This window comes from Salmo salar, chromosome ssa17 (assembly GCF_905237065.1).
Source record: "Salmo salar chromosome ssa17, Ssal_v3.1, whole genome shotgun sequence".
Lineage (NCBI taxonomy): Eukaryota > Metazoa > Chordata > Actinopteri > Salmoniformes > Salmonidae > Salmo > Salmo salar.
The window spans coordinates 28,316,279-28,339,411 of NC_059458.1; the positions used below are offsets into that span (position 1 = coordinate 28,316,279).

The 23,133-nt window shown below is 45.9% G+C and overlaps 1 protein-coding gene across 10 annotated transcripts in view; it reads right to left on the reverse strand.

The window, feature by feature from the left end:
• LOC106594619 (microtubule-associated protein 2) overlaps window positions 1–23,133 on the reverse strand; it is a 93,214-nt gene that overhangs the window by 18,140 nt on the left and 51,941 nt on the right. For 6 of the 10 annotated variants that reach the window (XM_045699345.1, XM_045699344.1, XM_045699341.1 and 3 more), the window contains 4 exons: window positions 8,586–8,757; window positions 7,410–7,511; window positions 6,209–6,283; window positions 209–3,175 (listed from right to left, as the gene is read on the reverse strand). In XM_045699345.1, the coding sequence (XP_045555301.1) occupies window positions 209–3,175; window positions 6,209–6,283; window positions 7,410–7,511; window positions 8,586–8,745 (3,304 nt within the window). In that variant the 5' untranslated portion in view covers window positions 8,746–8,757. The remainder of the gene's footprint in view (window positions 1–208; window positions 3,176–6,208; window positions 6,284–7,409; window positions 7,512–8,585; window positions 8,758–23,133) is intronic. The other 4 variants (XM_045699336.1, XM_045699339.1, XM_045699343.1 and 1 more) reach the window with 3 other exon arrangements.

Consider the following 23,133-nt stretch of genomic DNA (forward strand, 5'->3'; position numbering starts at 1 on the left):
TATTGGATAGAATGGACCATCTGTGTATAAAGTTGCATTTCAAGATTTCCACAATATAGATTGTGTATTGTTGTTTATAGTCCAGTTAAAACGCTTGTTTGTTGCTGTTAATAACACTCAGATGTGTGAGTTACGCAAACAAAAACATGTGAAGCTAACATTTTGCATTTACATTGTTATAATTGCATGCACATTCTGGGACAACTACCTTGTGAGTCCACCCAGCCACTCTCGCTGTCTAACATGGAGACGTCCATGGTGGTCTCGTCGTGAGCGGTGGTCTCGTTGGTCTGGCTCTGCAGTACATCTGAGGTCTCCGTCTCCTCGCGACTGGAAGCCTTCATCTCAACTTCCTGCCCCACCTCAGCGGACTCCTCCTCCTCCTGCAGCACCACCCCTTCTTTATCCTCCACTTTATTCTTCTCTTTCTCTGCCTCCTTTCCATCGAGGGTTTGTGGCTGGTCGTTGTCAGAGCAGGCAGATAGATGAGAGATGCGACCGGCATAATCCCCTTCATCAATGGTTGGGGCAGTAGCATCACATGATTCGTCATCCCCAGGAACAGCAGCCTCCAAATCTTTAGGATTTTCAACAATCACCTCCTCTGCCACCTCCTCCTGCTTCTCCACAGGGTGACTCCCTTGCTCTTTCTCATTGAGGAGCACAGGAGGGCCTTCAACTTCCTCCAAGACTTCCTCAGCTACTTCTATATCGTCTTCCTCCTCCTCAACTTGTGCCTGAGGTATGACTATAACTGGAGAACTTCTAGAAACACTTTTCTCTGGACTTTTCTCCTCTAGTTGCTCTGTGGCTTCCTCCGCATCTGCAGTGCTCACGTTAGAGGGTGTTGGTGATGTTAATTCAGCTTTGGTCTTGGCCTCTTCTTTTGGAACGGCAGCCTCTGCTGGTACTGTTGACACATCTGGTTCACTTTCACGCTTCTTCTCCTGCGCAATGATGATCTCCACTAATGATTCTGGTGATGATGTCATGGGTTCTTTTTTATTTTCTCTCTCCGGTCCACGAACATCCTTTGGCTGTAAGTCTTCAATAGCGTTTTGATGGTCTGGGTCTGAGTTCTCCTCCACTTTCTCCATCTCTGGCTTTTTAAGACCAGTCTTCTGACTCTTCCCAATCCTTGCTGACGCCACCTCTACTTTGACTTCCGCTGTGGCTCCCTCAACTTTGGTTCTCTCCACAGTGGCAGCCTTTTTTGCTGGAGACTCGGGGGTCGCACAAAGCTTGGCATCCTTCACCTCAGTGCCAAAAGTAAATGCGAAGTCTGGTGGGATGGGGGACGCTTCTCTAGAGAGGTCCTGCTCCAACTCTACCTCAGGAATGGCTTGGGTTTTGATGTCCCCAGGAAGACCGCTCTCCAGCCGGAACTCTGTCAGTTTATCTTTGGATGGGGCCACAGGGATCCTCAGACGATCCGGTTTGACACCTGCCGTGACAGGTCTTTCAAGCACCAAAGTTGACTTAACCGTTCCTCCAACCGATTCCTCTGCCTGGTCTGGTTTTTGCGGTGCCAGCTTTTGCTCGCCCTCTTCCGCAATGGCTCCCAGTTCCTCGTCACTGTCCCCTTCAGTCACTGTGGGGAACCGTTGGTGTGGGGAGCCCACTGGGCTGTGCAGATCGGCAGGTGAGGGCATGGGACCAGAGTACTCACTAAACACGCAGTAACCACGCTCCTCCTGCTGGCTCTCCTCTCCACCCACCACCCTGGGCGTCTGCTGGTTCCCCAGCACCAGCTTGGCCAGAGAACTGCCCACCAGAGCAGCAGATGGACAGGCAGGGACAGACCTCCTTCTATTATGCTGGTCCAGCTCCCTCATCTCCAAGGTGGGTTTGGGCTTAACACCGGCTAGGTCCAGCATCTCAGGAAGATCATTGGATGGGTCGTTCAAATGGGTGTAATGTTGCTTCATGGGTGAGAGTGACAACTCTGGAGAACACATTGTCTTAGATGTGGTGTCTTCCGGTAGATCAGTGGAGGTTTCAGTGGCAGGGACTGGGAGAGCTATCTCTGGAGTCACAGGAAGTAACTGTCTCTCTAATGTTACTAATGGGGTGGTTACAGGAAGGTAACCTGTGGTTTCATCCAGGCTTCCGGAAGAGACCTCTGTAAGAGATGAAAGCTTTGACTGGCTTTGCTCTCCTGCTTGACCCATTGAGCCAATAGCAAAATTCAGAGAAAGACTTCTGTGTTCCAATGACAATTTGCCAGGTGACAGCCTAGTACACACATCCTTCCTCTTAGGGAGATCCTCTAGCTTGTCCATGGCACTGTCACTCATCAACGTTATGCTGGATTCTGTCTGTTCTGGTGCTGAATGGCTTATTTTAATGTTTGAATCGGCCTCCAGAACCTCCTCTGAGGGCTTCTTCTGGCTGACAGCACTGAGCTCATAGTAACCCTCACCACGTTCTCCTGGTTTTTCAGTATCCCTTTGTGTAGAGGTCTCAAAGTAGGCCGTCATACCCGACTCATCTTTTGAAGCAACTCCAGACTTATTTTCCGAACTATGCTTGTCTTTTAGACCGTCTGCAGCAGATATGTGTGCCTCCTGCTTTGGGTTTTCTCCGTCACTGACATTACTTTGAGGTGTCTCTTCAATCTTCTCAGTCTCAAATGACAATGGCCTGGCGGTCGATTGTCCTAGACTCAGCATTCTTTTCTCAGTTTTCTCTGATTTGATCTCTTTCTCCTCACGAACGCTCTCAAGGTTTGCTGACTTACTGGGTGTAACATAATCATCATTTTCCTCCTCTTCCTCAATGTAATCTTTCAGGGGCTCATATACAACTGAAAGAGGAACTGAGTCGAGCTCTTCAACCGAGGGCTGTTTGTCAGCCGTGGTCTTGGGCTCCGGAAGGTATTTTATCTCAGGAACCACACTAGTGGTACTTCCAGTCCCAGTCCCTTGCCCTTTTTCTGGTTGCACTAAAGGCTGAACCGCCTTCTCGGGTTCTGTGGGGGTAGCATCTGTTAGAGGTTTGTTTTTGGGGGAACCAAAGGAGGACTCAGCGATGGACACAGTGCTCTCTGCTCCCTCAGGTGTTTCTCTCTCTGTGGTGGGGGCCACCGTGCTCTGCGGTGGGGGTGCCCCCTGTGGGTGTTCCTCTGCCATGGCAGGATTGTCGGAACGAGGCTTCTCTGGGTTCACCGGCAGGTCTGGAAGTAAATCTGCAGTGGTCTGTGCTGCTGATGAGTTACACTAGCTTAGCTTTCTTTCTTTCTTTGCAGTGTCCACATGCTACAGCCAGCACAGACAAGCAAAGCCCTCTTCATATGGATAGCTGTCCATCAAGCACAATGTACGGCACACAGCAATACTATCTCTGGCCACTGGGAGCATGATTGCAGAACAGTTCAGTTCCATGACACTGGGATGGTGTGCAGGAACAGAATGACTGAATGAAGAGCATGATGTGAATGACATGGGATATTTAGAATGAATCTGAACTATTCAAGTAGTTATTGGCACTTTAAGTAAACTTGAATTACTGTGCTACCTTGTGCGAGGATAGCCTATGTGCTGAATTAATAGAGGATACAATGAATGTAACATGTTTCATATCGACTATATATAAATCACATTTTATGATATTGATTCTAACTACAAACTAAGACGAGTAAATGTTTAGGAAGATCTTATTAAAGGATGAAAATGTAGAAATGTTCAATCAATGAAGGTGAATATAAGTCAGTGAGTATAAGTCAGTGAGTATAAGTCAGTGTCAGAGATGTAGAATAGAGATCATTGGAAAACAGTGTTGAATCTAGTACTTCCTACATTATTGCTGGTTTACATTGACGTCAGATGAAATGACAGCAACATGAAACTGAATGCAAATAATACAGAGACACAATTGAACACAGACAATGTACCAACGCCAAAAACAAAACCCCACGGGGGGAAAAAAACGGATTCGCAGTGAATCTTTACAATACAATACACCTGACATTCAAAACATTTACCGTCTCATTTGCAATGTAGCTGGCAAAAACACTTAGCAATGAGTTCAAAAGTGAAACTGGGGGCCGCATAAAAAATGTTCGATCAATGATGAAAGCACAAAATGAATTGACTGCTTATGCAATAAGAAATCAATGTGCTATTATGTGTTCACATTGTAGCAGCAGCAACAGCTAAGAAACCAGTAGCACAACAAAGCTAGATCCACATCACAGCCTTTAAAACAGACTATAGAGAGGAGGAAAACATGCAACGTGGGATACACACACAAACAGTAAAAACATGCACGTGTGCACACGCCACACACACACAGACACACACACACAGACACACGCACGCACGCACACACACCTTCCTCTGATGGTTTATCCAACTCAGCTTGATGGCTTCCTCCCCCGTTGAGGACTTTATGAGTCTCGGCCTGCGGACAGGGCAAAGCCTGGGGCTCGCTTACAATATCAACGTGCTCTAAGAGCATGTCTGTGGGCTGCTGATCAGAATCCTCCCCCTGTTGACCTGGGTGCTCCTCCTCAGGAGCTGCTGAGACTTGGGTAACCTCCACCTCCTTCTCCTCCTCCTCAGGGGGAGTAGGGACAACCTCTAGTCTCTCCTCTTTGGGAAGGGGACGACAGGGACAGGACAGGGACATGGATATGGATAACACAGACAGGGCTTACTACACAATGGGATAACACTGGTGAGACACTTTCAGCTCTGTCGGAGGCAATGACCTACAATATAATGTGGCTATAAAATGGTGTTTTTGGAAACATTCTAACACAATTCAAATGTATCTTTAAAGCATGCAGACAAAAATCAATACATTCATTGTAGTGATCTTCTGCAAGTATTCCTGCGACTACAGGTAAATTCATGAAAGGACCCTCAAATGAAATACCTGGTCTGGTAAGTTTAGAAGTATGTACCAAAGATGTGCTCAGTTGGAATTCCATGCAGCGTAATACAGTGACCAGCATTATGTGGGGGGAATAGTTAGTGTGTGTGTTGTTACTGGTCTGTGCTGTGAGGGGAGCTGAAAGCCGTAATGTCATCTACAGCAAGTGTAAATACACAGGTGAGAAACACAAAAAGGGAGAGGAGCAAGAAAGAGAGAAAGAGAAAAGGAGAGAGAGAAAGAGAGAGAGAGAGAAGACGCGAGAGAGAGAGGAGAGAGAGAAAGATAAAAGAAGAGAAAGAGAGAAAGAGAGAAAGAGAAAAGGAGAGAGAGAGAGAGTGAAGGAGGTGTACATTTACAGAAAGAAGGTGGGTAGAGTCTAGGAGATTGGGTGAGGGGTGAGGGGTGACAGGTAAGGGAAACCGAGAGATCAACCATGCATGGTTCACAGGTGATTCTACAAAGACCAGACGCATTAAGGGTGCAGTGTTAGGGTGCAGTGTTAGGGTGCAGTGCAAGCCTACTGCTCTGAGTTGCGTGTGCAAAGCTGTCATCAAGGCAAAGGGTGGCTACTTTGAATAATCTCAAGTATAAAATATATTATGATTTGTTTAACACTTTTTTGGTTACTACATGATTCCATATGTGTTATATCATAGTTTTGATGTCTTCACTATTATTCTACAATGTAGAAAATAGTAAAAATAAAGAAAAACCCTGGAATGAGTAGGTGTGTCCAAACTTTTGACTGGTACTATATATATCTATAGATATATAGATATATAGATATATGTGATGGGACGTATAGACATTATGGACAGTATGTGGATAGAATATGTAGTAATCTGTAGAATACGTAGGATAGAATCGTAAATGTACAGCAATAGTTTAATAATGGCCGTGACTAGAATACAATATATCCATATGAAATGTGTAAAACAGTATGTAAACATTATTAAAATGACCAATGTTCCATTATTAAAGTGACCAGGGCAGGGTTGAGTCACCGGGTGGTAGCCGGCTAGTGACAAGCGAAACACAGACACAAAGACAGAGGGAAACCAGTACCAGTTGACTCATGCAAAGGAAAGACATGGCTAAGATAAATAAAGAAGGGAAGAAAGAGGAAGGAGTAGAAGAGCCGGTCCCATCATGCATCATCAACACCCAGAGGAAGGTAAGGTGTGTGAGTGTGTTACCTCCCAACTGATCACTCCTGTCACGCACACACACACTCATCCTCTCACCCTGTCTTTAGAGTGTGTGTGTGTGTGTGTGTGTGTGCGTGCGTGCTTGCGTGTTTGTGCACGTGGACAAGCTTCTGTGTGCATACCTTGCTCCATGGGTCCGATCTGCTCTGCCGACGGAGAGGGGGGAGGGGAGGGAGGCAGGTTGGCAGAGTCCTCCACTGTGAAGGGAAAGAGACAGACAGGGTAGACAACACATGGATGGAGGGAAGATACACAACAAACCACACCAACAGCGCTGTGGCAGTATTGGACGTATGTGTGTGTGTGTGTGTGTGTGTGTGTGTGTGTGTGCGTGTGTGTGTGTGTGTGTGTGTGTGTGTGTGTGTGTGTGTGTGTGTGTGTGTGTGTGTATGTCTCTGGGGAGTGTGTTATCCGGCTGGGGGGATGTTCTGTTGTGTGGGAGAGTTACGTAGCAGCACATTTAGGCTGCATCCCAAATGGCACGCTATTTCTCTAGATGGGTCCTGGTCAAATGTAGTGCACTACATAGGGAGCAGTGTGCCATTTGGGCCACAGTCTCAATCCCCCTGGTCTGAGCCTCTATGATTGGATTAATAGGAAGGGTGTTTTCACTGAGTCACTGTAGGCTGAGAATCTCCCATTCAGACTGAGAGAAAAGATAAACAGTGCTCAACAATTTTCTGAAGAGACTCTATTGAGGCAGAACAGATTCTGAATATATTGAAGACATTGAGGATTTTGACCATGCAAGTTACTGAGCCCATATTTAGAATACATGTTCTATTCAGTAGTAAGTCAATGTTGTCAGTAAGTATGCGTGTCATAGGCATATGACCTGTAACATAACCCTAATGACCTTGGTTTAAAGTGACAGTCTGGGATTAGAAAAAACAACAAAATGGTGCCACTTTTTTCTGGTACTACATCAGAGGGATTAGGACAGGGAAATGTAACCCCTCTGAAATTGGATGTGTAGGTGGATGTACCAAACCCAGACTGTAGCTTTAACAAGCGGCAGAGAGCACCGGCAATACGGCAGTCACAGCTAAAGACTATCCTAACAGCCAAACGGCACCAACAGCACAATGATGATGTAATGGTACAGCCAGGGAAAGAGGCTTGACAGACACCTTACCTTACCCTGCAGTATGTCCCATGCCACTCACGGGGGCCAGAGGAAGTTGGTTACTGTAGCCTGGTATGAGGCTATGAGTGTGATGCTAGTGCGTCATACCCTTTTCACACCTATCGTGCCGACCAGACACGGCTCTGCTCAGTAGTGTGAAAAAGGGTATTGTAGGGAACTCTGTCACTAAGGCCTACCTGATGACAGTCTCCTAGTAGAGTCCTGCTTGTCCTGCTCCTGCTTGAGCACTGCCACCGCCTCTGCTGTCACCTTCTCAACTATACGGGCTGACACTTGCTCTGCACGCGGACACACACACACACACAAACGCAGACACACACACATATACAAGCAGAATTGCAGACACATACACACATACACACAGCCAGACACGCAGACAAACAAACATTGAGACACATGCACAAGCACACAAACACCTGCTCTAACCTCTGTCTCTGAATGACTTCATACGTCACTGAAGAACACCATCTTATTTAACGATGTCCATGTCCCTAAAAGGTGCCCTAGGCCACTGAAGCACCTGAGGTTCAGCTAATTATTATGGTGGTGGAAACCTTAGGAGGTCTCTATAGAGTGGTTAGTCACTTGGACCATGCCAGTCCTTTAGGACCATGCCAGTGTGCTGCTCTGTTACAATAAACTCAACCTGAAGGACAAAGCCAGTCCTTTAGGACCATGCCAGTGTGCTGCTCTGTTACAGTAAACCCAATCTGAAGGACAAAGCCAGTCCTTTAGGACCATTCCAATGTGCTACTCTGTTACAGTAAACCCAATCTGAAGGACAAAGCCAGTCCTTTACACAGTCACATCCTTCCTTACCGGCAAGTCTTATTGTAATCGTAGAATCAGCCTACTATACACGTCTACAACAGGGGTGGTTCTGGGGGGGGGGGCAGGGACGCCAGTGCCCCTGTGACAACAATTTTGGGCCACCTTGCGGCCCCCCTAAATGTGGAGTATGAAATAATTTTTACATAACTAATTTTAGCTATCGTTCTTTTTTTACATCCGTTATTAGACAGTGGCAACGCGGAACACTAATGATTATGAACATGGTCTTTAGCCTGCTAATGCCTGCAATGCAGTGAAGAAAACGATACGACAACAATAACGTCTAATGTAACTGGCCCTTCTAACAGTACAACTGGCCCCAGCTTGGCCCCCTAGTTGAAATGGTCTAGAACCGCCACAGGTCAACAGGTAAACCACCAACTCCAACGAGGTCCCTAAAACCCTGTAGGGATACAGCTCCAGCTATTTCTCTCAGGGGCTCAAGCAAACCTCAATGAGGCTGCAAGGTAACACCCAGCGCTTCAGTTAACATGTGGCTATACCCCCCAGTGCTCTCTCACCTGCTGTCGCAGCGTGTCCTCCGTGATAGCCGTTCTCTCTGTAAGAGGAGAAGCCGTTCTCTCCGTGGCCAGCGAGGGCAGCTGACTGGTCCTGGGCTCCGTTAGTGGGAGGGGCCCAGTGAGAGGAGCTGTTGTCCTCGGGCTGCCGACTGTCTGCCATGACAACTAGACACTGGAGAGGAAAGAGAGAGGGGAAAAAGTGGGGAGAGAGTGAGAGAGGGGGGAGGAAAGAGGAAGAGGGGTGTGAGAGATAGGGGGTAGACAGACAGACAGACAGACAGACAGACAGACAGACAGACAGACAGACAGACAGACAGACAGACAGACAGACAGACAGACAGACAGACAGACAGACAGACAGACAGACAGACAGACAGACAGACAGAGAAAGAAAGATAGAGAAAGTGGGACAGAAAAAGAGAGAAATAAAGAGAGAGAGAGACAGAGGGACAGAGAGAAAGACAAGGAGAGAGAGAGTGTGAGAGAGAGAGAGCATATAAGAGGTTAAAGCAATAAAAAGACTGGCAGTTCAAATCAATCAGTAAATGACAGTGCAGTATTGCACAACCCCCACACCAAGCCTCTATCAGGCACAAAGGAACACTTGCTAGTGTCCTCAGTATAGAATCTAAGGCTGTGGTAGGGCCTAAGGCTGGGGTAGGCAACAGGAGAGGGTCTGGAAATCTGTCACTATATCGAGGTATGGCACCAGTTTGAGCTCAACCAGCACGTAGACTATATGGCTTTGTCTCTGCTCAATATCCCACAACCCACTGGGTGAGGCCTGTGAGGAAGGGCACAGGAGGTTGGTGGCACCTTAATCGGGGAGGACGGACTCGTGATAATGCCTGGAACAGAATGAGTGGAATGGTATCAAACATGGTTTCTATGTAGTTGATACCATTCCATTGACTCCATTCCAGACATTATTATGAGCCGTCCCCCCCTCAGCAGCTTCCACTGGGAAGGGGGTTATGCTTGAGGAAGGGGGTTATGCTTGAGGAAGGAGCTTATGTTTGAGGAAGGAGGTTATGCTTGAGGAAGGAGGTTATGTTTGAGGAAGGAGGTTATATTTGAGGAAGGAGGTTATGTTTGAGGAAGGGGGTTATGCTTGAGGAAGGAGGTTATGTTTGAGGAAGGGGGTTATGCTTAAGGAAGGAGGTTATGTTTGAGGAAGGGGGTTATGTTTGAGGAAGGAAGTTATGTTTGAGGAAGGAGGTTATGTTTGAGGAAGGAGGTTATGTTTGAGGAAGGAGGTTATGTTTGAGGAAGGGGGTTATGCTTGAGGAAGGAGGTTATGTTTGAGGAAGGGGATTATGTTTGAGGAAGGAGGTTATGTTTGAGGAAGGAGGTTATGTTTGAGGAAGGAGGTTATGTTTGAGGAAGGGGATTATGTTTGAGGAAGGAGGTTATGTTTGAGGAAGGGGGTTATGTTTGAGGAAGGGGGTTATGTTTGAGGAAGGGGATTATGTTTGAGGAAGGGGATTATGTTTGAGGAAGGAGGTTATGTTTGAGGAAGGGGGTTATGTTTGAGGAAGGGGGTTATGTTCGAGGAAGGGGGTTATGTTCGAGGAAGGAGGTTATGTTTGAGGAAGGAGGTTATGTTTGAGGAAGGAGGTTATGTTTGAGGAAGGAGGTTATGTTTGAGGAAGGGGGTTATGTTTGAGGAAGGGGGTTATGTTTGAGGAAGGGGGTTATGTTTGAGGAAGGGGGTTATGTTTGAGGAAGGGGGTTATGTTCAGGAAGGAGATTATGTTTGAGGAAGGAGGTTATGTTTGAGGAAGGGGATTATGTTTGAGGAAGGGGGTTATGTTTGAGGAAGGAGGTTATGTTTGAGGAAGGAGGTTATGTTTGAGGAAGGAGGTTATGTTTGAGGAAGGAGGTTATGTTTGAGGAAGGGGGTTATGTTTGAGGAAGGAGGTTATGTTTGAGGAAGGAGGTTATGTAGGGTGAATGAAGGGGACATCCAGAGAAGGACTAGTATAGAAGGACTAGACTCATCACAAGTCCTCATAAGGCTGTGTGGAACATGAACCACCACTCTCAACCCTAACATGCTCAAATCAACAACAAGAACAAGGGCTTGTTGTGCCCTTCTCCTCATGTCTGCTCTTGTATACTTCCCCTCAAGGAGCTAAAAGGAATGGACTGTTGTGAGATTAATGGGTAAAACCACCTCAAGCCATGCTTGCACCAATCCAATGCTTTTAAATGCATAAGTGGGAGTGAAGGATTGCATACTTCTGGAGAAGGGTAGAGGAATGGGAAGGCAGACAAGGCTTTATTTCAGCCACTCAGTATTGTAAATAACAACACATTAACTCTGCAGCCTTTACAATTCAACTGGGAGTTTAAAGAGAAACAGATTTGATTTGTCTCATGCCCTCTCGCCTTAGCAGTAAGAATCATGCATATTATGATCCAGTGGAGAGACCAAAAGGAGAAGAGTCAACACACACACACAGACACCCTAAGGAGACGGTTACTATGGTAACATGCCCTACAAGTCAGCTGGGATCCCACAGATGGGCCAGACAGGCTTCTAAATACACACACACACACACACACACACACACACACACACACACACACACACACACACACACACACACACACACACACACACACACACACACACACACACACACACACACACACACACACACACACACTCGCCCATCTGCACATGGCAGGGAGACCACAGCTCTCATTATCTGTGATTCCCCACATCATCAGATGTAGTCAACCCTCAGTCAGGGAACAGACAAGCTGTAGTCAACCCTCAGCCAGGGAACAGACAAGATGTAGTCAACCCTCAGCCAGGGAACAGACAAGATGTAGTCAACCCTCAGTCAGGGAACAGACAAGATGTAGTCAACCCTCAGCCAGGGAACAGACAAGATGTAGTCAACCCTCAGCCAGGGAACAGACAAGATGTAGTCAAACCTCAGCCAGGGAACAGACAAGATGTAGTCAACCCTCAGTCAGGGAACAGACAAGATGTAGTCAACCCTCAGTCAGGGAACAGACAAGATGTAGTCAACCCTCAGTCAGGGAACAGACAAGATGTAGTCAAACCTCAGTCAGGGAACAGACAAGATGTAGTCAACCCTCAGCCAGGGAACAGACAAGATGTAGTCAACCCTCAGCCAGGGAACAGACAAGATGTAGTCAACCCTCAGTCAGGGAACAGACAAGATGTAGTCAACCCTTAGTCAGGGAACAGACAAGATGTAGTCAACCCTCAGTCAGGGAACAGACAAGATGTAGTCAACCCTCAGTCAGGGAACAGACAAGATGTAGTCAAACCTCAGTCAGGGAACAGACAAGATGTAGTCAACCCTCAGTCAGGGATTGCGGGAGACACAGACCTCGGTATTTCCTCTTATGAATCCGGCGAATAAAGTTATACTTTCTAATGTGCCACCATTCGTTAGAGATGAAGTGTTAGAGCGAGAGTTCTCATCATGGTCAACTTGTATCTACAATAAAAAAGGTTATTTCTGGATGCAAATCTCCTTTGTTGAAACATGTCGTGTCTCATAGGAGACAAGAGCACATGATTTTAAAGAAGGATACTGACCAACTGAATTTAGCATTTAGTTTTAAGATTGACGGATTTGATTGTGTTCTACACTTCTACTGAATCAATGAAATGCTTTGGCTGTGGAAGAGAGGGGCATTTGGTACGTTGTTGTCCGGAGAACCAGCGCACAGAGCCCGGTAGCAGCTCTAGCGCCGGTGCAGGTAATGCACCCCCGCGAAGGGATGAACGTGAGTCTGCGACTGGGGTTCAGTCACAACCTTAACTCTGTAAAGAGATGTGTTTTCTGTCTCGTTCTCTGTATTTGTTTTTCAGCCATGAGCAGTTTTAAGATTTGTTCTTTAAATGTAAATGGGGCGAGAGACGTGTAGTCATAGAAGCTCAAAAAGTAGGGGTGTGGCTATCCTGTTCTCAAAAGGGTTTTTGCCTTTGTCATATGAGGTTGAAGAGGTAGTTGAGGGGAGGTTATTAAAAGTGAGGTATGAAAACATCACTATGTGTATATAAATGTATATGCCCCAGTAGTGGCAGAGACATCAAATACCATTGAGAAATGTAACACTAAGGATTATTTATTTATCGCTGGGGATTTTAACTGCACAGTCAGCGATTTAGATAGAAACCACAAAGAACCTCATATAGCCTCAAGGACTTTTTTAAAACGCCTTATTGTAACACATGAACTGTGATATTTGGCGGAGCCAACATGGAGCCACGAGACAGTACACATGGGCCCAAGTGATAGAGAACACCATCTCTCTGGCCAGGTTAGATAGGTTTTATTGTTTTGAGGATCAATCTCAGGTCTGTAAATCAAGTGTGATAACCCCAGTGGGATTTTTGATAACTTTTGATAACATTGTTTAATAACATAGGACGTGTACATTAACGCTGTAAAACCTAAAAGCGCATACTGGCATTTTAATATAACTTTATTGAGTGATGCTCACTTCAGGAAATGTTTTAGTTTTTTCTGGGAGAGGTGGAGGTCTGAAAAGGCCAGTTTTGTATCCCTTCAACAGTGGTAGGATATAGGAAACATCCAGATTCAACAATTCTGTAATAAATACACGATGAATGTCACTAGAGATATCAGCAGATCAATAATTTTTTTTTACATTTATTTTACCTTTATTTAACTAGGCAAGTCAGTTAAGAACAAATTCTTATATTCAATGACGGCCTAGGAACAGTGGGTTAACTGCCTTGTTCAATGAACGCTTTAGAGTCTGAAATAGTGGAAATCCTGGCGTTAGTTGAGGCCACAGGAGATCGAGGCCATACTCAGGCCCTCAAGAGGAAAAAAGCTGCATTGGCAGACCTGCTAGGTATCAGAGCACAGGGGGCATTGGCAGACCTGCTGGGTATCAGAGCACAGGGGGCATTGGCAGAACTGCTGGGTATCAGAGCACAGGGGGCATTGGTGAAACTGAGAAGTAAGTTTCAGGGAATCTCTGAAATGGTTGCCTCATCAAATTGTTTCTTTGGTTTAGAGAAAGAGAATGGACAAAGCAGAATTATTAATTTCCTCAAATCAGCTGTTGGACAGGAGCTCACTAGTCCTAGTGAAATTAGAAAGAGGGCAGTAGAGTTCTATGCTGAGCTCTACAAAGTGTGAGAACAAAGAGGATATAACAGTGACAACAGTTTCTTGGTGGGCTCCCACAGGTGGCTGCAGAAGCTCAGGTTGAGCTAGAGCAACCATTGTCTTTGCAGAAGCTATTCACTGCATTAAAAGGCATGGGAAATAGAAGGGCACTGGGCATTGATGGGCTTTAGTTTGACCGGAGGGTTACTACCGATAAGCTGCAGACGGGCTGTCCTCCCTACTGCCAAAAAGGGTGATCCTAGGGAGGTGAAGAACTGGAGGCCGGTGGCTTTATTGTGCACTGATTATAAGATCCTGTCCAAGGCTTTGTACAACAGGCTGAGGGAGGTGATGGGGCAAATCATACAGACCAGTCCTACTGTGTTCCCAGCAGGCAGATAGAGGATAACATTTTCCTGATTCTGGATTGTTTGGACGTCTCTAGGGCTATTGGGTTGGATGCTGGTCTAATTTCAATTGATCAGGAAAAAGCATTTGACCGAGTTGAACATTAATACTTCTGAGGCATTTGGTTTCAGCTCTGGTTTTATTTACATGATCAGGGTGGTATATGGTGACATTGAAAGTGTATTGAAAGTTAACGGTGGCTTGAGTGCTCCTTTTAAAGTGTGTAGAGGTATTAGGTAGGGGTGTTCGTTGTCAGGAATGTAATATGCCATCGCTATAGAGCCACTACTAAATAGCATTAGAAGTTGCATTGAAGGGGTGAACCTTTCAGAGGATATTCCTCCTGTTCGTCTCAGCATATGATGATGATGTAGTTATTTTAGTGAAAAATCAAGTGGAGGTGGATAGTTTGAGTCTCATGGTTGATCGGTTTAGGGGAATATCCTCTGCAAAGGTAAATTGGGAAAAAAAAGTTGTGTTTTACAGATTGGGAAATGGTCTGGAGGGATCATGGCTTTGCAGGGGGGCTGGAATGGTGTAAGGGAGGTTTTAAGTATCTTGGAGTGTACCTAGTGGATGAGGGGACTATGGGAAAAAAATGTAATGGAGTGGTTGAAATGGTGGAAGAGAGGATGAGGAGATGGTGTTGGTTGTTATCTCATGTCATATAGGGGGCCACTATTATAGTTAACAATGTGGTTGTCTTTGCACTGTGGCATGGGTTGTCATGTTTAGAGACAGCATCTGGCCTTCTGCCGAGATACAGGCAATTAATGTAGATTTATTTTGGGATAAATATCATTGGGTTCCAAAAAGTGTTTTGTATTTGTCAAAAGAGTAGGGGGGACAAGGTCTTGTACATCTTGCTAGTAGGGCTGCTGCTTTCAGGTTCCAGTTTATTCAAAGGTTGCTTTATGGACCAGAAAATGTGGTTTGGAGAGGGGTGGCAGGTCTTGTGTTACAGCAGGTAGGGGGATTAGGTTAAAAGAAGGCTTTATTTTTGGTTGGTAGTAGCTATATTTCTAGGGAGGGAGTACCTCCGTTTTACAGAGACCTTCTTAGGGTTTGGAGTATAATGAAGGTGTCCAGAAGCCCTACAGCGGAGTCGGTTCATTGGCTGCTGGAGGAACCTCTGGTGTCTGGGGCAACACTGGATTGTACAACTGAAGCTGTTCCACATTTCTCCGACATTCTGGTGAAGGACAAAATCATCCCCCTAAAACAGTGAATGGACATGGCTGGGCGCACCTTAATGGATGGAGGACGGGTGGCTGAACATTTGGGGGTAAGGTCGGAAAGGATTGACAACTGCTAGGAAGCTGCAGGAAGGCTCTGTCAGCAGAATAGTGGATTTATGCTTAACAGTCACAAGGAAAAGGTACAATAGGAAAATGTCCCATTTCCAAGACTAGGGATTACACCCAATATCTCAGAGTCAGAAAGAAAGGCGTTATTACTGGATTTGAGAGGGGTGGAAGAGGTGGATTTGGATGAGGTGAATGGGAAGGATTTATACAGGGGGTGTGTCAAGGTTTTAAATGAAGATAAATAGAAACATAGAAAAGACACTCCCTGGAGGGTAAAACTAGGCCTTGATGACAAGGTAAAGCCAGCATGGAGAGCACTGTACAAGCCTCTGTTACAAAAGGGAACTGGTGATACGCAATGGAGGGTGTTGCATGGCATCATTGCAGTTAATGCTTTTATTTCTGTCATTAATTCAGATGTTGGAGATGGATGTCATTTTTGTAATATAAGAGAAACAATTTTTCATCGTTTTATGGAGTGTGAGAAGACAGCTGTGGGGGAGATGTTCAATCTCTGAAATACTAATCTTTGTTTACAGCTGTGGGGGAGATGTTCAATCTCTCTGAAATACTAGAGTCTTTGTTTACAGCTGTGGGGGAGATGTTCAATCTCTCTGAAATACGAGTCTTTGTTTACAGCTGTGGGGGAGATGTTCAATCTCTCTGAAATACGAGTCTTTGTTTACAGCTGTGGGGGAGATGTTCAATCTCTGAAATACTAGTCTTTGTTTACAGCTGTGGGGGAGATGTTCAATCTCTCTGAAATACTAGTCTTTGTTTACAGCTGTGGGGGAGATGTTCAATCTCTCTGAAATACTGGTCTTTGTTTACAGCTGTGGGGGAGATGTTCAATAACACTGTTTGGGGTTTCAATATAGTAAGCAACAGAAAAGAAAATGTCAACTGTTAAATGTTATTTTGGGACAAGCTAAGATGTCAATTTTTCTGAGTAGGAAACAAGATCGACACGGGATATAAGCAGGATGTAGGATGTGTTTTTAAGGGATTAGTCAAAGCGAGAATAAAAGTGAACTTTGAGTTCTTCTCGGCTGTAAAATATCTCCTATTGTTTGAGGAGAAATGAGCTTACAAAGGAGTGGGTTGTTTTATGGAGGAGGGGAAACTATTTTTTATGTTTATTTAAGAATGACACATTTGTTGTTTAATTTCTGAAAAGTCACAGTGTGCCATTATTTGTGTCAGTACTTGAGTATAAAATAAAGGTTTTTAAAAACTCTAACTCCTCTTTCTCTCGCTCTCTCTCACCCTCCCTTCCCCTCTCTCTCTCTCCTTCACCCTCCCTTCCCCTCTCTCTCTCTCTCTCGCTCTTGCTCTCCCTTCCCCTCTCTCTCTCTCACCTTCCCCTCCCTTCCCCTCTCTCTCTCGCACCTTCCCCTCCCTTCCCCTCTCTCTCTCTCAATCTCTCACCCCCATCCCCTCTCTCTCTCACCCCTCCCCCTTCTCTCTATCTCCCTCCTATCCTTCCTCAGAAGCTTCCACCACCCTTCTCATACCCTCACACTCTAAATCTGAACACTCTCCTTATCTATTTCTCTCTTTCCTTCTCTCTCTCCTTCTCTCTGCGGTCCCGGCAGTGTAGAAAGAGGAGCTCACAGTGAACTAGGCCAATGTCTGCTGTAGTTGGTTGGAAGGAGCTGGTTGAGAGGATGAGATCTCTCTGTGTGATCAACAGAAGAAAGAAAAGCCCTACTGTGACACTCAGAGAGAGAGAGAGAGAGGGAGAGAGAGAGAGAGAGAGGGGAGGAGTGGGAGAAAAAGAGAGAGAGAGAGCAAGAGAACAAGAGTGAGAGAATTGAAGCCAAAGGAATGTCTCGCCTAGCTGTTGCTAAGGAGAAAGAGTGGCTTGCTGAGTCTACCTTTACAGTACACCGCTAGGGAGATGATGAGGAATTAGCATCTCATTGACCTGATAAGGAAAGGCTGTTTCCATATCATTATGATCCAGACATGCTATTTGTGTGCAAACCAGACCTGGGATCAAACAGTATTTGAAGTCTTTAGGTCTGGCTGCAATCTCAGATGGGTGGCGCGTGTTGGTTCAATTGCACAAGGCAAGCTCAATCACGCTTTGATTAGTATTTGAAAGTTAGTATCTCCCTGTATGTTACCTGACTAGACATCTCATCACATCCGTCACTGTGTCTCTGTTATCTCCCTGTATGTTACCTGACGAGACCTCTCATCACATCCCTCACTGTCTCTCTGTTATCTCCCTGTATGTTACCTGACTAGACTTCTCATCACATCCCTCACTGTCTCTCTGTTATCTCCCTGTATGTTACCTGACTAGACCCCAAATTACATCCCTCACTGTTATCTCCCTGTATGTTACCTGACTAGACCTCTCATCACATCCCTCACTGACTCTCTGTTATCTCCCTGTATGTTACCTGACTAGACCTCTCAACACATCCCTCACTGTCTCTGTTTTCTCCCTGTATGTTACCTGACTAGACTTCTCATCACATCCCTCACTGTCTCTCTGTTATCTCCCTGTATGTTACCTGACGAGACCTAAAATCTCATCCCTCACTGTCTCTCTGTTATTTCCCTGTATGTTACCTGACAAGACCTCAAATTACATCCCTCACTGTTATCTCCCTGTATGTTACCTGACTAGACCTCTCATCACATCCCTCAATGTCTCTCTGTTTTCTCCCTGTATGTTACCTGACTAGACATCTAATCACATCCCTCACTGTCTCTCTGTTATCTCCCTGTATGTTACCTGACTAGACTTCTCATCACATCCCTCACTGTCTATCTGTTTTCTCCCTGTATGTTACCTGACTAGACCTCTCATCACATCCCTCACTGTCTATCTGTTATCTCCCTGTATGTTACCTGACTAGACATCTCATCACATCCCTCACTGTCTGTTTTCTCCCTGTATGTTACCTGACTAGACTTCTCATCACATCCCTCACTGTCTGTTTTCTCCCTGTATGTTACCTGACTAGACCTCTCATCACATCCCTCACTGTCTATCTGTTATCTCCCTGTATGTTACCTGACTAGACATCTCATCACATCCCTCACTGTCTGTTTTCTCCCTGTATGTTACCTGACTAGACATCTCATCACATCCCTCACTGTCTGTTTTCTCCCTGTATGTTACCTGACTAGACCTCTCATCACATCCCTCACTGTCTGTTTTCTCCCTGTATGTTACCTGACTAGACATCTAATCACATCCCTCACTGTCTCTGTTATCTCCCTGTATGTTACCTGACTAGACTTCTCATCACATCCCTCAATGTCTCTCTTTTTTCCCTGTATGTTACCTGACTAGACATCTAATCACATCCCTCACTGTCTCTCTGTTTTCTCCCTGTATGTTACCTGACTAGACCTCTCATCACATCCCTCACTGTCTATCTGTTATCTCCCTGTATGTTACCTGACTAGACATCTCATCACATCCCTCACTGTCTGTTTTCTCCCTGTATGTTACCTGACTAGACATCTCATCACATCCCTCACTGTCTGTTTTCTCCCTGTATGTTACCTGACTAGACATCTCATCACATCCCTCACTGTCTGTTTTCTCCCTGTATGTTACCTGACTAGACCTCTCATCACATCCCTCACTGTCTGTTTTCTCCCTGTATGTTACCTGACTAGACTTCTCATCACATCCCTCACTGTCTGTTTTCTCCCTGTATGTTACCTGACTAGACCTCTCATCACATCCCTCACTGTCTATCTGTTATCTCCCTGTATGTTACCTGACTAGACCTCTCATCACATCCCTCACTGTCTATCTGTTATCTCCCTGTATGTTACCTGACTAGACCTCTCATCACATCCCTCACTGTCTATCTGTTATCTCCCTGTATGTTACCTGACTAGACTTCTCATCACATCCCTCACTGTCTCTGTTTTCTCCCCATTTCTCTCTGAAAAAAGATCTACCATCTCTTCTCCAACCACTCTTTGTCTCCTGATATGTTGTTGCTGTACCCTGAAGACCTGCTTCTCTAGCCATGCCTCGTCAGTCCGGTCTGGGCTAACATCATCTGACTCCCCCCTCCCCCTGTCCATGCCCCATTACAGCACAAAAACACTCAAACAAGCAGTGGGAGAAAGAGGGATAGTGCCTAACTGTCTAACTGTCTAATACCTCACATTCCATTAGAAGCTGGCGGAAAATCTCTTTTCATCCCTTTGTACTGTGAGATGAGACGATATCAGACACACATAGAAAGGATGATCATAACCAGAAAATAGGCTTTGGCTGGAGATCTTCCTGTCATCTCTGTTACTGTCATATCGGTTAGAGTGCATTTATTTTCCGTATAAGCCTCAGTAAACAGTGCAGGCAGTATGCAGGCCAGGGGACATGAGAATGTCCTGTCCTATCACTTCTATCACTGACTGGTCAAGTTCTCCCTGGTTGGAACATGCAGCGCCCGGCTATCATATGCCAGCAGATACAGTACACAGAGTGAGGGATAGGAGAGAGAGAGAGAGAGAGAGAGAGAGAGAGAGAGAGAGAGATGGCTGGATGAAGATGGGGTTGCTTTTGGGCGTGGCAGGACAGGACGCCTCAGGGGCTTTCTGAGTTCCACACAGGTCAGTAGGCATCATAAGCTCCCTCCATCTCTCTCTCCCTCCCCTCCATAGTCTCTCTATTTCCCACCCTCTTCTCCCACTACTTCTCTCACACCCTTCTCTCTCTCTCTCTCTGTCAGTCTCTACCCCTCTCCGACCCTTCTCTTCCATCTATCTCTCTCTCACCCCCTCTTGCCCTCCCTCCCTTGTCTCACTCTTTTCACCCTCCTCTTCTCCCACTACCTCTCTCTACAACCCTTCTCTCTCTCTCTCTCTCTCTCTCTCTCTCTCTCTCTCTCTCTCTCAGCCATTTCTCTTTCAATTAAATTCTCCCTCTCTCTCACCCCCTCCCTCCCTCCCTCTTTCATAAGCCCTGTCCCCCTCCTGCTCCTCTACTGGGGCAATCTTCATGCCTCCCTGAGTTCTGTTCATCAGAATGTCAGCCGCCATTTAGGAGACGGAATTCCTGCCAGTGCCAGCCAATCACATTAGCTCAGATCAACCTGCCCCTGTAATCTTTGTGGTTTGTGAGGACACCGTCTTGTGGGGACGGAGTGGGCATACAAGGACATAGTGTACATATAGTTTCAGGGTGTGCAGATGTGTAGGTTGTCATGAATGTTGTTCTGGAGGCAGCTCTGCTAGTGGTCACTAGCTGGCACAGACATAAAGTCATAAAATCTGATTTTAAACCTAACCCTAACCACACTGCTAACCCTAATGCCTAACCCTAACCACACTGCTAACCCTAATGTCTAACCCTAACCACACTGCTAACCCTAATGCCTAACCCTAACCACACTGCTAACCCTAATGCCTAACCCTAACCACACTGCTAACCCTAATGCCTAACCCTAACCACACTGCTGACCTTAATGCCTAACCCTAACCACACTGCTAACCCTAATGCCTAACCACACTGCTAACCCTAATGTCTAACCCTAACCACACTGCTAACCCTAATGCCTAACCCTAACCACACTGCTAACCCTAATGCCTAACCCTAACCACACTGCTAACCCTAATGTCTAACCCTAACCACACTGCTAACCCTAATGCCTAACCCTAACCACACTGCTAAACATAATGTCTAACCATAACCACACTGCTAACCCTAATGCCTAACCCTAACCACACTGCTAACCCTAATGCCTAACCCTAACCACACTGCTAACCCTAATGCCTAACCCTAACCACACTACTAACCCTAATGCCTAACCACACTGCTAACCCTAATGTCTAACCCTAACCACACTGCTAACCCTAATGCCTAACCCTAACCACACTACTAACCCTAATGCCTAACCACACTGCTAACCCTAATGTCTAACCCTAACCACACTGCTAACCCTAATGCCTAACCCTAACCACACTGCTAACCCTAATGCCTAACGCTAACCACACTGCTAACCCTAATGCCTAACCCTAACCACACTGCTAACCCTAATGCCTAACCCTAACCACACTGCTAACCCTAATGCCTAACCCTAACCACACTGCTAACCCTAATGCCTAACCCTAACCACACTTCTAACCCTAATGCCTAACCCTAACCACACTGCTAACCCTAATGCCTAACCCTAACCACACTGCTAACCCTAATGTCTAACCCTAACCACACTGCTAACCCTAATGCCTAACCCTAACCACACTGCTAACCCTAATGCCTAACCCTAACCACACTGCTAACCCTAATGCCTAACCCTAACCACACTGCTAACCCTAATGTCTAACCCTAACCACACTGCTAACCCTAATGCCTAACCCTAACCACACTGCTAACCCTAATGTCTAACCCTAACCACACTGCTAACCCTAATGCCTAACCCTAACCACACTGCTAACCCTAATGTCTAACCCTAACCACACTGCTAACCCTAATGCCTAACCCTAACCACACTGCTAACCCTAATGTCTAACCCCAACCACACTGCTAACCCTAATGTCTAACCCCAACCACACTGCTAACCCTAATGCCTAACCCTAACCACACTGCTAACCCTAATGCCTAACCCTAACCACACTGCTAACCCTAATGTCTAACCCTAACCACACTGCTAACACTAATGCCTAACCCTAACCACACTGCTAACCCTAATGCCTAACCCTAACCACACTGCTAACCCTAATGTCTAACCCTAACCACACTGCTAACCCTAATGCCTAACCCTAACCACAATGCTAACCCTAATGTCTAACCCCAACCACACTGCTAACCCTAATGCCTAACCCTAACCACACTGCTAACCCTAATGTCTAACCCCAACCACACTGCTAACCCTAATGTCTAACCCCAACCACACTGCTAACCCTAATGCCTAACCCTAACAACACTGCTAACCCTAATGTCTAACCCCAACCACACTGCTAACCCTAATGCCTAACCCTAACCACAATGCTAACCCTAATGCCTAACCCTAACCACACTGCTAACCCTAATGCCTAACCCTAACCACACTGCTAACCCTAATGCCTAACCCTAACCACACTGCTAACCCTAATGCCTAACCACACTGCTAACCCTAATGTCTAACCCTAACCACACTGCTAACCCTAATGCCTAACCCTAACCACACTGCTAACCCTAATGCCTAACCCTAACCACACTGCTAACCCTAATGTCTAACCCTAACCACACTGCTAACCCTAATGCCTAACCCTAACCACACTGCTAAACATAATGTCCAACCATAACCACACTGCTAACCCTAATGCCTAACCCTAACCACACTGCTAACCCTAATGCCTAACCCTAACCACACTGCTAACCCTAATGCCTAACCCTAACCACACTACTAACCCTAATGCCTAACCACACTGCTAACCCTAATGTCTAACCCTAACCACACTGCTAACCCTAATGCCTAACCCTAACCACACTACTAACCCTAATGCCTAACCACACTGCTAACCCTAATGTCACCACTGCAACCCTAATGCCTAACCCTAACCACACTGCTAACCCTAATGCCTAACGCTAACCACACTGCTAACCCTAATGTCTAACCCTAACCACACTGCTAACCCTAATGCCTAACCCTAACCACACTGCTAACCCTAATGCCTAACCCTAACCACACTGCTAACCCTAATGCCTAACCCTAACCACACTGCTAACCCTAATGC